This window comes from Cervus canadensis, chromosome 15 (assembly GCF_019320065.1).
Source record: "Cervus canadensis isolate Bull #8, Minnesota chromosome 15, ASM1932006v1, whole genome shotgun sequence".
Taxonomy (NCBI): Eukaryota; Metazoa; Chordata; class Mammalia; order Artiodactyla; family Cervidae; genus Cervus; species Cervus canadensis.
Window position 1 is genome coordinate 29,818,966 of NC_057400.1, and position 15,194 is coordinate 29,834,159.

Consider the following 15,194-nt stretch of genomic DNA (forward strand, 5'->3'; position numbering starts at 1 on the left):
CCAGTCCCCCTGCACTGGGAGCTTGGAATCTTAGCCACTGGATCACCAGGAAAGTCCCAGAAGTTTGTACCTTTTGACTTCCTTCACCCATTTCGTCCCCCACTTTGGCAACCTACCAGTCTGGTTTTGGCAACCTACCAATCTGTTTGGTTTGTTTTTCTTAGATTCCGCATATAAGTGAGATCATACAGTATTTCTTTCTCTGGCTTGTTTCACTTGGCCTCTTGATGTAACTGCTCATGAATTTCACTCTGGTCACATGGGTTTTTTCACTGTCCTGGGCATGTAAATTTAATCTGACCTTCAGACTCTCCCTTGCTCACCTCTTGCCTGCATATCTTCTGGTATCAGATAATACCCTTTTGCTGAGAGTCACAGAAAGCTGACTTGAACAGGCAAATTTACTGGCTCAAGAAAGAAGTATAGAGAAGGGTGTGCTTTGGGTTGTTCAGTCTCAGTGGCTTGATCATATAATCAAAGACCCAGGAGTTTTGGTCTATTGGTTCTGTTGTCCAGAGCTTGGCTTTATCGTAAGCTTTGTTCTCCACACAGTCACAAAATGTTTCAGTAGCAACTGAATGTGGAATATTATCCTCCAGACAGGGAAAGAAATTTTAGGAAATAGAACGTCTTTCCAAAAATTTGGCAAACTTTTCTTCTATCTCCTTGGCTTCATCCTGCCCATCCCTGAGTATGGAATTTTGATGAGACTAACCAAAGCCATGCCCAGAGTTGGGGACATTTGTCCACAGTGTGTTCTAGCTTCTCAGTAGGGAGGGGTAGGATGGGTGTCAGGTAATTAACCAGTGACCTCAATGCCTCCCTCCCCCACTTTTACTCCTTCCCCTGGGGAAATCTATTACTAATTTGTTTGTTTCTCCAGCTTTATTGCAATATAATTGACATAATGTTGTGTAAGTTTAAGGTATCTGCTGCTGCTGTTTAGTCACTACAGTCATATCCAACTCTGTGCGACCCTATGGACTGCAGCCCTCCAGGCTTCTCTGTCCATGGAATTCTCCAGGCAAGACTACTGGAGTGCGTTGCCATTCCTTCCTCAAGGGGATCTTCCCAACCCAGGAATTGAACCCAGATCTCCTGCATTGTAGGCAGATTCTTTACCACTGAGCCACCAGGGAAGCTCAAGTTTAAGGTATACAGCTTGTTATTTTGATACACTTATAATTTGCAAGAGGATTATCACTATAGTGATCTAAGCCTACATTGTCTGTGTATGCTCAGTTGCTAAGTCTTTTCCGACTCTTTTCAACCCCAAGGACATAGCCCGCCAGGCTCCTCTGTCCATGGTATTCTCCAGGCAGGAACATTAGAGTGGGTTGCCATTCCCTTCTTCAGGGGATCTTCCTGACGCAGGGATCGAACACATGCCCTCTGCAGTGGAAGCACTGAATCTTAACCACTGGACCAGGGAAGTCGCAAGTTCTCCTTTAGACTCAGTGGCTCTGGGTGGATTTCTATCACCTTCCCTGGTAAGAGCCCTAGTATACATACTTGCTAATAGGCATGAATGCTTGACTTCAGGAGAGTAAATGCTTAAACAAAGTACAAGAAGCAAGCAGAGCAAGAGGTGAGTTTAAATAGGAGAAGCCACAAGTAGTTTGGAGTGTAAATGTCAAGACAAGAAGCAGTAAGAGATGAGGCTAATAAGTAGACAGAAATCTGATTGTGGGACCTGGATGTAGTTTGCAAAGAACTTTGGACTTGATCATGTATCTGTTCATTCTACAGGATTATAAATTGGTGTTAGGCAGAGGGTCTGTAAACTATACAACGTGTGTGTGTGTGAGTTGCTTAGTTGTGTTTGACTCTTTACGACCCCATGAACTGGAGTCTGCCAAGCTCCTCTGTCCATGGGATTCTCCAGGCAAGAATACTGGGGTGGGTTGCTATTTCCTTCTCCAAAACTATACAATAAATACTAGTAATTAACTGGGTGTTAAAGGCAGGCTTCAATTGTCCCTAGACCCTCTGAAATAGCATGAAAAAGATTTGTGGGTATGTACAGGTTTATTTGTCTTTGTTTCCTTTATGGAAAAGGTCCCTAACTTTCATTAGATATTAACGGAGTTCCTGACCCCAAAAAAAAAAAAAAAATGTATGAACAAGCTTTTTCAGGAATTACTGGCTTCAAATATCCATGCAAATCTCATTTCCCTTCTCATTTCCTCACAATGCTTAAAAACTGTTGGGCACAAAGAAAATGCTCCACAACTGTTAGGTTGGACACGGTCTTAAGAGGGGACTTTACTGTGGGATCATGAAAAGACGTAAGGAGATAATATAGGCCTTGTTAGTTATATAGAGATTTTAATCGGTAATATTGGATGTGACATCCATCGTGTTATTGACTTGGGCAGCCACCCAAGATCTACAGGTTCTCGGAAGCGTCACCCTAGGCACTGCCGCTATCCCCGAAAGCCAACTCCAAGCATCCAAATCTTTTCACCCGCAGGTGCAGCGACTACAAGTCCCAGGATGCTTCGCTCTCGGAGCCTGAGCGAGGGCGGGGCGGATCCCCGCAGTGACGTAACCGACCGGGGCTGTGCCGAGGCAGGGCGGGGCGAAGGGGCGGGTCGGGGAGGCGACCGGGCGCGCTGGTGCTGATGCAGGATGGCTGAGCTCGCAGGAGCCCGGGAGGTCTGAGCAGGGAGAGGCTGGCTCCCTGCGCATCGCCTCGTCCGCCCGCCGCGTGGTCGTGGGCAGGTGGGCCCGGGGCGCAGCGCAGGGCCAGGGAAGGCAGGTCTGCAGCCGGCTGGGCCAAAGGTTAATAGGCTGCCCACCTACAAGGTGTCGGAGCGGCCGGAGGTGCCCAGCCCGCCGAGTTCGCGATGACCTGCTGAGAAGCGTCGCCTAGGCTGCGGGAGGCGGCCTTGTTGCGGGCGGTGCGGTTCTCAACCACTTTCCCTCGTTGGGCAGAACCGCGGCCCCCCACCCATCCCTGCGCCCCCTCCCTGCCGCCGGCCGAGATGGCGGATCCAGCCGAATGCAGCATCAAAGTGATGTGCCGGTTCCGGCCTCTAAACGAAGCAGAGATCCTCCGCGGGGACAAATTCATCCCCAAATTTAAAGGCGAGGAGACCGTGGTGATCGGGGTAAGTGGCTGGGAAGTCTGTCCTCCCTGATGCTTCGCGCCCCAGCCCGCGCCCCGATGCCCCAGGCCGGGCAGAGATGCTCGGGCATCCCCTTTGGACATCCATTGGGGGCTGCCCTCTAGGGTGGACTTGACGAGAATCCCCCACCCCGTAGTTCCCTCCTGGGCGAGTTGAGGGTCGACTGGAGGCCCTGGGGCGGCCCCAGGTGGCGGGGGTGGGGGTAGGGGGCGAGCAAGGGTTCGGCGCCGCCATTGTTATTGGGGTGGGGGCCCGGGTGGGTCTATTGTTCCCCGCCCTGGCCACGTCGCGTGGGTAGTGTGTTCGCGTTACTCTCAAGCTCAGACTCCCCTTAAAGTATGAGCTCTGTAACCCACAAATGATTCCAGGTATCGTTAAGGTTTATCGAGCACTTTGCCTCTTCTCACAGTTTTGGTAAAAGAAGGAAAAAAGCTACTGGAAAAATCCTAGCCTCTGCACCGAGCTCCCACAGCTGTGTCGAATTGGCTCCCCGCGGCGTTTCACCTTGCTCTGCACGCGGAAGGCGGGGGCTGGGGGAACACTGGTGGCCTCTCCAGGAGGCTTCATGTATCTCCTCTTGCTTCCTCTCAACCCAGGCTGTCCTGACTTGGACCTCGAGTCTCACTGTTCCCCGGTGGGGCGACCCCCACCTGGTGTCCGCAGACCCTCGGGTGTGTTTCACGCTGGGTGGTGAGGAGGCTGTGCGCCTGCCCGCATCTGTGGGACCGGGGGTCCCAAACCGAGCCAAATAGCCTCTGTACCCAAAGAACAAGTTACTTTGTGTGGCTGGGGCCCCCTCGCTTTTGATCTCCCTTCCCAAGTTTCCCTTCCCCAGACTTGGCTCCATTTCTGCAGCGCGGCTGCTGGTGCGGGGAGGGAATACCGTTGGGTTTTAGTTCTTAAGGGAATATGTCAAATGAAATAAGCCAGCTTTCCCTGCCCCCCACCCCCACCCTTCCCCCTCTGTTCCCAGCGTGTGTAGCTGACGGTACCCTCTTTGTATGCGAGTCGCGTGGGAAGGGACCGAGTTAATGGGAGCCTCCCGATCCCCGCTGACACGTTCCTGGCAGCCTGCTCGAGGCTGCTGATGCAGCCTTCCCGGCCTCAGCATTGATTAAATGATGTCATCCCGATTACTGAGCATGCTCAGACTACCCCCTCCCTCCTATTTTCCCCCAGTGGCAGGGGTATTTAGGTCAAGTGATTGACAGGTGACAGTTTATTTAGGGTCTCTGCCGGAGTCAGGTCGACCCTGCTTAAGCACCAGAGGCAGACATTTGCCTGCCCAAACAGTCCCAGCATCTTTGCCAAGGTTGTGCCGCAGTCCCTGTAAAGGGCCCTGGGGACTAGCAGGTGCTGGTCGAAGCGGAAGGCAGGCTTTCTTCGCGGGAGGAGACTGGAGGCAAGGCTCCGGCATTGCCAAAGGGCTTCATTGTGTACCTTCCTTAGAAAGGCATCTCCTCTTGAAGACCTCTTCTCTCCTCCCCATTTTCACAGTCATCAGAAAACCGTGACCTCCAAATGCTATGGGGGTGGTCGTTCATCCTGAGAGCTGGCCTGTGAGGCCAGGAAGGAGGGGTTTTCTATCTGCTTAGTGTTAAATTGAAGAAAAGATGTATGCTACAATTATTGATGAGGAAGAAAATTCTATACTTGATGGCTGACATTAGATAGTGACATATCTATGGCCAGGACATGGGATGGATAGTAGCTTGTTGGTTACACATCTAAGCTGGGGTCATCCTACAGGCTGATTTGCTGTTTCCTGAGCCAGCCTGTGGTTTGGATAGAGCGGGACGTACTGGGGACATCTAGCCCTGCCCCTTGTCTGGTAACAGTTTTTTAACCAATAATTGTTCAGTCCTAGAACATGTTCTGGTGACCCTATTTTTTCAGAGGTTTGAAAGAGAGGCTCAAGTTGTTTCTTTTCTTTCTCCTCCTTCTCTCCCTCCTACTCCGCCTTCTTCCTCTCTACCCGCCTCTCTTTCTCGTCTTCTAAGGGTAACATACCAGGACTAGTGAAGTGGGGTAATAGATCATCCCTTTGATCTGTGTGCAAGGCAGAGATCCTTAATTTTATGGTTATCCTTCCTTAATTTTATGACACTACTAAAGTATACTAAACAAATGGTTGTAGATGTGAATATACATGTAGCTCTTCAACTGTAAATCTGGGGTAAATTGAAAATTTTTTATCTTACTATATTCCTTTAGTACACCACTTTTCAGGTTTCTTTAAGATAAATTTTTCTTTGAAATAAAGCATTCATATAGAAAAGTGTTTTCATAAGTGTATGCTGCTTTTTATGTATATATAAAGTAAACACTCCAATATCCACCTCTTAGGCTAGGAACCGGACATTTTAGGACCCCAGAAGTCCCTCCCAGTCACTAACTCCCTCTGCCTCAGAATAACTGCTATTCTGACTTTTAGTTTAGTTTAGTTTGTTTTTTTTTTTTTTTTAAGCTTTAGCTCCATAAAACCACACAGTATGTTTACCTCTTTGTGTGAGTTCTTGTGTTCAACATTATGGTTGTCAAATTGGTCCACGTTGTTATGTGTGGCTGCAGTTGGTTCATCTTCATTGTTCGTAGTATCTTATTATATGAATATACCACAATTTATTTATCCAGTAACTGTTGGTAGTAACTGTTTGGATAGTTTCCACTTCGAGGCTAATATAGATGGAGCAGCTATGAACATTCTTTTATGCATCTTTCAGTGAGTTTGGTACAGAACCGAAGACTGCCAGATGCTGAAGGATGTTGGGACTTGAGTTGGCATGTGCTAGGACCCTTCCCATCCCTACTTAGTAGTATGTAACTAAAGGAAGTGACAGTTCTTGCAGCCTGTATCACCCTTTGTCGACTGAGTAGAAGGCTTCCAGGTCAGTTCAGTTGAAACGAGCCCACCTGGCTCGGGTGCAGGTGGAGGCTCTCTTTGGTGGGCTCTCCCCTCCTTCTTGCAGGAGCATAGATTGTGGGGATGACCAAAGAAGCCCAGAACCCAACAGAGATGAATGAAGAATGAATTTCTGTGCAGTTAACTGTGAGTCCAAATTCAGAATCTCAGAAATTCTTTTTTGTTTTTGAAACTGGGGTGATTGTTTTTCCTTTTAAGTCTTGTTCATTTCTTGTTGAGATGTATGCTGAGAGGAAGATTTTGCAGGTGGGGTTCCTAGATTTCTCTTTTTTTTAAGAAATGTCATCTTGAAGTGCATGCTTAGTCACTCAGTTGTGTCTGACTCTGCGGTGCCATGGGTTGTGGCCCGCCAGGCTTCTCTGTCCATGGGATTCTCCAGGCAAGAGAATTGGAGTGGGTTGCCATACCCTTCTCTAGGCTATCTTCCCAACTCAGGGATCGAACCCAGGTCTCCTGCATTGCAGGCGGATGTTTTACCACCTGAGCCACCAGGGGTAAAGCTTGGAGAGATTATCTCTATCATTCTTGCTTTTTTCTCCCCCCTGCTCCTGTGCAGAACTGTCTTTCCCTGACTGCCCCAGCCACAGTTTCCTCCACTGTGAACACTTGTAGCACTCATTTTGTATGTGATCTCATAATTTTTTGCCTTAGATTATAATTTTTTTAATTTTTAAGAGGTTCTTATTTATTTTAAAATTTTTTGTTTCTTTTTGGCTGTGCTGGGTCTTTGTTGCTGTGTGCGGGTTTTCTCTAGCTGCAGAGAGTGGTAGCTTCTCTTGTTGAGTATAAGCTTTAGTGCAGGAGCTCAGTAATGCTGGTGCATGGGCTTAGTTGCTCCGAGGCATGTGGAACCTTCCCTGAGCAGGGATTGAGCCCTTGTCCCCTGCGTTGGCAGGCAGATCCTTATCCGCTCTGCCACCAGAGAAGTCCCTTAGATTATTGTTAATTTTGATCCTGTGTCTAATGACATTGTAAAGCAGGTGTAGAGCCAAGACCCATTCATATTTTGCTTCTTGTACTTCTCAGGGTGTTACCCACAGACGGCACTTAATAAATATTTATTGATCTCTTTGTTGAATCTAGAAATCTTTACCTTGGTGTATTTTAATGATTTTATGGACTTTTCATTGACTGTAGGCTGTGGGGAGTAGTTTATTTATTATTTTATTTTATTTTTCTTTTGTGACATATACTTTTTTTTCCCCCAATTATTTTTATTAGTTGGAGGCTAATTACTTTACAATATTGTAGTGGTTTTTGCCATACATTGACATGAATCAGCCATGGATTTACATGTGCTCCCCATCCTGAACCCCCCTCCCACCTCCCTCCCCATCCCATCCCTCTGGGTCATCCCAGTGCACCAGCCCTGAGCACTTGCCTCATGCATCCAAACTGGACTGGCGATCTGTTTCACACTTGATAATATACACGTTTCGATGCTGTTCTCTCAGATCAACCCACCCTCGCCTTCTCCCATAGAGTCCAAAAGTCTGTTCTATACATCTGTGTCTCTTGTGGGGAGTAGTTTAAAAATAATTTTAAAGAGATGTGCTATGTGTTATCTCTTAAATATCTTGGTAAAGAACTGTATTCAACCTTGTTAAAAATTAGGTCTGCTAATGACACTTGTGATGAGCTAGAAGTGGAGGGTGGGGGTGAGGGGCACCACATTAATTCTTTCAGAGAAAAATACTGGATTTGGAGCATTTCTCAGAACACTTCTTCATTAACTGCTAAAAATCCTGGTGAGTCATCCATTACTTTGAGCTCTGCCTTTTGGTTTTGATGCATCTGCATTGATGGAACTCTGTCTTGAGAGGGTTCTCAGTAGGGTTCTTTGAAATAGACTTTCACATGTCAGTTTTGGGCTTTCCTCTTATTTGCATTCCTGGGAAAGCAGGTCTTGTTAACCAAGGGTGCCTCCTGTAAGTTTCGACTTGTTTGAAAGCCAAAGCAAAATATTAGCCACAAACCCTGAACTGGCCTTTGGCATGGAAAGTGGCCTTAGGATCTAGGAGGTTAAGTTACTTCTGGTCAGTGGATGGGCAGGGAAGTCAGGGGTGGGGACAGAAACCAAATTCCAAGCCTGAGTTACTGTTGTGGAGATTATGGGCTGAAGATGTCAAGAAATATGGCTAGAACTTTTCTTTTTGTCTGTAGTCATGATTTTTAAAAGCAAGAATATTTTAAAATTTATACAGAGTAAAATCACTCTTTTTGGTTTATAGTTCTATTGTAGGGGGTGTGAAAAATTACATAGAATTGTGTAGCTATGCTGTATTAGTTTTCTGTTGCTGCTATAACAAATTATCACAAATTTGAAGGCTTAAAATGATACACATCTATTATCACACAGTTTCCATAGGTCATGTGAACTAAGAATGTCGCCTGCAGTTGGTGGTGCACCCTGAGGGGAATGCAGGACAGAGAAAAAAGGATACTGGTCCTAGATAGTTAAGATGCATATCAAAGGAATGTTTTCAATTAGTCCAGACTCTTTCATCTTCCCATACACAGAAAAGCACTAAAATCATTAACTTGAGATGTCTGTTTTTTGTGATTAGCAATAATCTTTTGATGTTCCACTACTTACTTTCTTTTTTTTTTTTTTTTTCTTTAACCCCCTTCAAAATCTCCTGTATATACTGGCTCCTCTCTTATTCTTTAGAACAGTCCCTCAGAGCTATCTGAGAGGCTGCCATCTCCTGCTCTAATCCTCAGTAAATGCCTTAAATAAAACATCATTCTCAACTTTTAGGTTGTGCTTTTTTTTTTTTTTCCCAGTAGGCAGAAGTCCATCAAGTCAGCTGGTTTCTCTGCTTAGAGTCTTACAAGGTCAAGACCAAGGTGTTGACAGGACCATGTTCTTTTCTGGAGGATCTGGAAGAAAATCCATTTCTTTGCTCATTCAGGTTTTGGCAGAATTTGGTCCTTGTGGTTGTAGGAATGAGGTCCCACCCCTTGCTGGCTGTCAGCCTGGGGCTGTTCCTAGCTGCCAGAGGCCTCTCTCAGGTCCTGGCAATGTGGCCCCCTTCCTGTACCTTAAGAGCCAAGGGTGGGTTGATTCCCTCTCATGCTTCAAATCTCTTCTGCCTCTTCTTCCATGGCATATCTTTCTCACTGACTTCTCTGCCTCCCTCTTCCACTTTTTAGGGCCCACCCAGTTACAGTGAGCCCAGCCAGATAATATGGGATGATGTCCCTATTATAAGGTCATCTGATTAGCAATCAGTTCAATTTGCAAATTTCCTTCCATCCTGTAACTTTCATATATTCACAAGTTTAGTGTAGACACCTTTTGGGCCATTATTCTACCTACCATATACCACCATACTCAAGATACAAAACAGTTTCATCACTCAAAAAAACAAAACCAAACCCCCAAAATCTCTCATGCCATCCCTCTGTAATCAAACCTTCTCCCCTCTCTTAACCTCTGGCAACCACTTATCTCTTCTTCTTCTACATAACTTTGCCTTTTCCAGATTGTCATAAAAATGGAATCATAAATTTAAGTATCTTTTTGCGATTGAGTCCATTGAGGTTTAGGTTGTTGTTCCATGTATCAGTTGTTTATTCCTTTAAAAAAAAGTTCATTACTTTTTATTGCTTAGTGGTATTCCTTTATACAGGTATATCACAATTTGTTTATCCATTCACCTATTGAAGGACATTTGGGTTGTTTCCAGTCTGAGATGATTATGAATAAAGCTGCTATAAACCTTACATATGGGTTCTTGTGTGAGTATAAATTTTTATTTCTCTTGGGTAATCAGCCAGGAGTGGGATTACTAGATCATACCATAACTGTATGTTTAACTCTAAGAAATGGCCAGTTTTCCAATGTGGTTTAAACTAAAAAGTGGTAATATTTTATGCCAGACTTTTTAAAGAGTATATTCATCGCTGTGTCTAATATTGGCAGTAGTGTTTAATAGTGTGGAGATATGTTCTTCCTAAATTCGGAAGTGTTTACATCACCTGAAAATGAGTTCGTGGTTTCCTGTAAAGCTGCCCTCTGAAATCCTGGAATGGGTGAACACAAGAGAGTAATTATAATCTGGCGTGTGTCACTGGAGGCTACCCTTGTTTGTGGTGAGCACACGGTTGGCGCTACAATAAAGGATTGGGGTTGGTAGAGGCATTGGGGAGAGTCAGACGGAACTGCCTGTGAACTCACTAGGTCACTGTGGGGCTGTTTTCAGGTTGCTTAGCTTTCCTGGGGCTCAGTTTGATCATAGTTCAAGTGGAGATAATTACTTAACTCACAGAATTGTTGGAATGAGATGAAATGAAGTGGTCAAAACAGGGTCTGGCACAGAGAAATGCTCAGCATATGCTAATTATCTCTCACGTTTCCTCATCCTCTTGTAAGTTTCCTCATTTTCAGAATTAGCCTTGCCCCCCCAAATTACCACCCTTAATTCTGGCTAGCCCCTGAAGACCCTTCTTGCATCCTTGTTTCCTAGCCACTAGTTCACACCATTCTTATCTGTGGAATTCCCAACCTTCAGAAGGCAGAGCTCAGGTTCCATTTACTTACTGCAGTGATCACACATTGGTGTGCGCACATGCATGTGCGCTTGCGTGAATATCCTCTTTGTGTAAATTACAAGCTTCTCAGAAGCAGGAGCTGGCTTTTTTTTTTTTTAAATATCTTTGTGCTTTTTGCTGTCGTTGTCAAGTTGCTTAGTAAGTGTATCTTGATTGACAGTTCTGTCTTCCCCTGTCTCCTTGCCTAGAATCAAGTCTCTCTAAATGCCAATTTCTGCATTTCCTTGAATAACTCGGGCATCACTGGGGATTTCCCTCTGCCTCCACCTGTGCTTCTCTGGCCCGACTCCCTGGTTTAATGACAGGGTTTTGCCTCCTTGACTTTTCTCCTCCCTTTAGAATAGGAAACTTCCCCCACCTTTGGGCTCCCTTTAGTACCTGTCTCAGATTTCTCACCTGTGTCTCCTTATTAAACAAGCGAAAACAAAACTACCTACTTCCTAATGGTTTCTGTTGAGTTAAAAAAGAATAGCTCCTTGACAGATCCAATTTCACCTGATTTCTCTCAGGTTTTCCATAAAGTCCTATCTTTGTGGCCAAGAGAGCTCCTCCCTTAACCTATTTGCTGCACATCCACCAAGGTCCTTTTACAAGGAAGAAAGCTGTTGAGTGTGTGGTTATTTGAAAATACTGCAGAACTTGAGAGAAAATAGAGTTGTAAATTCATTCTACCATCCCCAACACCAAACCTGGATGCAAGGCAGACAGCCCAGGACCAACTCCCAGCTCTGTGACTTCTTCATTTATGTACTTGGACACATGGCCACACCACACTAAGTTTCAGTTTCCTGGCCTGTGAAATATGGATGATAACACTCTCCACCTTGTAGGCTCCTTGTGATGGTTACATGAGCTGATGCATATAGACTGCTGAGTATGGTACCAGGTTCTGAAAATGTACGCTGTTAGAAGACCCACAGTGGTTATTTCTCTGCACACTTGTCAGATTAACTAGGCTTTAGAAAGCTTAAGACCCTTCATAGGTTCCCTGGTCTCTTCAGGTCGTGTTAAAGGAAAAATTATTCTCACATTTGTAGATACAGTAAGGAAGACTGTTATAGTATGGGTTGATACTGTTCCAGTAGGGGAGAGAAATCAGGGTCAATTTCAAGTACAAGTGGAGCAGGTTGGTGGGGCACATAGGTGGAAGGACAGTCACTAAGAGATGTGAAAAGTATGGGGGATTCTTGGTACAGGCAGGCCAGATATAAAGCTTTTAAGATACAAGCATTGAAGTATCTAAGGTGATGAGGTATTGATGGTGATTGGAGGTGGGGGGATTCTTTCTAAACTGCTTTAGGAGGAGTCTTGCTCAAACTGGACTCTGCAAGGTCAGACATGGAAGTCCAAGTTCAAGGCCCAGTTGAGGAGGGCTCAGAGGAGCCTGATGAAAAATATGGTCAAGGAGAGAGTCTTGGTCATTTGGAATCCAGATTCTTCAGGGGCGCATTCGAGACCTTCCATACTCTGGGCCCATGTACCTTCCTGACCTCACCCTTTATCTTGTGTTCCATCTATGCTTCGATTCCCCTAGATTTCTCAATGCCTGCCCTTCTCCACCATGGCTGACCACACCCCACACACCTGGGATAACCATCCCTAAATTGTACCTGCATGGCATTAGACTAAACTCCTTGCAGAGCAGGAAGCTTTATTGCCATCTTCAGTTCCTGGACTAGTACTTGGAACAGAGTAGTTGCTCAGTATAAGATGTCTTTTGAATGAGGTGAAAGAATGCTGACCTTCCTAGGCTGTCAGATGTTCAAGCCTGGGGTTTTTTCCTTGGATTTTTATCTTTGACCTCTGTCCAGCTCTGATGACTTTTTCCCTACTTTGACCGTCTTCATCATTTTGTTGTTATTGTCTTGAAAGAATAGTTTTCCCTGGGGTCCTGACATATGCTCATTGAAAAAAACCTCAGACCATGCAGAAGAATATGAAGGAGAAGGTAAAAAGCACTTTTAATTTTATGAACTAGAAAGCATATTGTTAACATCTTATTGTTTATTCCAGCTCTCTTCTATTTTATAGAAAACACACTTTGTTTTAAAATGAAGATACAAAAATAAAATAAAATGAAGATACAGTTTTATAAAGTCTGTTTTGAAAGCCACTATTTTACTCAATGGTATACCTCAGACATCAGCATTTATAAAAGATTATATATAATATTGTTATGTGTCTAAAGTGAAAATGAAAGTCTCTCAGTTGTGTCCGACTCTTTGCAATCCCATGGACTGTAGCCTGCCAGGCTCTTCTGTCCATAAAATTCTCCAGGTAAGAATACTGGAGGGGGTTGCCATGCCTTCCTCCAGGGGATATTCCCAACCCAGGAATTGAACCCAGGTCTCCTAAGTAATACTTTATTTTCCACTGATAGTCATTTGATTTTCTGTTTTCTTTTTCTATTATAAACAAAGGTGTGATAAACATCAGTTTATCAGTACACATCTCTTTGTGTCCTTGCCCGATTTTTTGTTAGAATACATTCCTAGGATTGAGATTTCTGGGTAAAAGGATATAGCTGATTTTAAGGTATCCACAGGTTTTCAGAGGGAGCAATTTAGAGATGGTGAATTGTCTTCTATTTTATATCCTCACTTCTTTACCCACCCCATGGAGTTGGTGCCAGTTTGTTTCATAAGGCATCCCTTCATACCTGAGCTAAATTAAATTCTCACCAAGAGCGTGTACTTTGTCAGGCACTGTTAACCCATAGATCCAGGACATAGCAATGCCTTCAGACTTCTAATGTAAACCATAGGTTTCTGTAGGCTGTCTCTTGTCAGGTTCAGTATCGTAAAGGATGTTGTTTCTTGGAGGTGATCAAAAGCTAACTCTCTCTTGAGACAGAGAGAGATAGAGGTCAAGATTGTAGTCTTAAAGAAAACTAGGATGGATGTGTGCTTTCTTCTTGGAGCTAACAGTGAATGGCCTGTGATACCATCGGGCAACGGTAAGTTGAGAAGGGATATAATAGCCCTCCCCAAAAAAGCCCTGGAAAGAGCCTTTTACACCCTTCTCCTTTGATTACTAGGTACTCAGAAAAAATGTAAAGTTTCAAGCACACACCAAAGTGGAAAGAATATCAGAATGTTCCCCCATGAGTCTATCAACCAGTTTCAGCTATCATCAACAAACGAGCTAATCTTATTTTGCTATACACCTCTAACCTTTTCTCCCCAAGTCACTCAATTATTTTAAAGTGAAATCTCATGTCACGTTGTTTTATCCCTGAACTTTAGTATATGTGCTGCCTAAGCGGGTACTATTTTATCCCTAAACTTTTGATATCTCTAAAAGATCAGGACTCTTAAAACCACAGTAACATTATCTCAACTAAAATGTGCACAGTTCCGTAATGTCAAATACCCAGACACATTCTCCCCATTGCCTCTTAAGTTTCTTCTACAGTTGTGTTTGCTCAAATCAGAATACTAGGTACCATTGATTACAGGTGTGGAGAAAAAGAAATGCTTGTACATACCGACCCTGAAAGAAGAGGGAGGGAGGCTTCTGCTCTGGAATCATGTGAGGCAGTAGAGACACACACTGAACAGTCAGGGCTAATCAAGATTTCCAGCCTGTCTTCCTTAACAGTGGTCACGTCCTAGTTATGCTTTTTAATAAACCAACTCTGGCACTGCAGTGACATCCAGAAAAGCTATTTAAAGAGCTGCATGCCTTACAGCTCTCCCTCACCCCTGAGTCTCCCATTGCTTTAGTTGACTTGGATAAATGTCACGAAAGCAGGCAGATGTGTTACTCATCTGTCTTCCAAGCTCAGTACTCACCCTTATAAATTTAGTGTGTGTGTGTGTGTGTGTGTGTTCAGTCCCGACTGACTTTGCGACCCTATGGACTGTAGCCTGCCAGGCTTCTCTGTCCATGGGATTTCCAGGCAAGAATACTGGAGTGAGTTGCCATTTCCTCCTCCAGGGGATCTTCCTGACCCAGGCATCAAACCTGAATCTCTTGTATCTCTTGCACTGGCAGGCAGATTCTTTACCAGCTAGCCACCTGGGAAACTCCATAAAATTGTTGCCAAGTACATTTAGAGCAGTTCTTTTAGGTGTGTCTTGGTATGTTACTATTTACTATCTTGTCAGTCAGTGAACACTCATCCTTTATGTGAATTGGGTACAGGAAAATAAATCCAGAGAGGTGAAGGGAAAACGTGTGAGAAGAGAATTCAGCGTAATACAGTACTTTAAGGAAAAAGGTTTGAAGTTCTCTTTTTATGTTTTTTTAAAAAATTCCTTTTATTCGCCCCCCCCCCTTTTCTTATAAAAAAAAGGGAGTTGGGTTGGAGAAAAAGTGCAAATAAAAACCAAATCCAATGATTGATACTTTAACTTCTCTGACTACAGAGTATGGTCATGAGAGCTGCTGATCAATAATGTTATTTTAGAAGCATTTTGTTTAAAGAGCTTGGTTACGCAATTCTCGGTTGGCAAATCTCAGGGACTCTCCCCAGGCTCTCTGACAAGAGCCGTCTCTCCCACTTCTAGGGCTCATTTTGCCTCAAGGGGAAATGAAGAACAGTCTGCTTCAGTCCTCCGAGGAGCTTACCTCATAGTTTT

General features: G+C 44.5%; 1 protein-coding gene across 1 annotated transcript in view; it reads left to right on the plus strand.

Annotated features, from left to right (window-relative positions):
- The first annotated feature begins 2,586 nt into the window (after window positions 1–2,586).
- Window positions 2,587–15,194, plus strand: part of KIF5C (kinesin family member 5C) — a 153,993-nt gene continuing 141,385 nt past the window's right edge. The window contains exon 1 of the mRNA XM_043488177.1: window positions 2,587–3,113. Coding sequence (XP_043344112.1) covers window positions 2,988–3,113 — 126 coding nt within the window. The 5' untranslated portion in view covers window positions 2,587–2,987. The remainder of the gene's footprint in view (window positions 3,114–15,194) is intronic.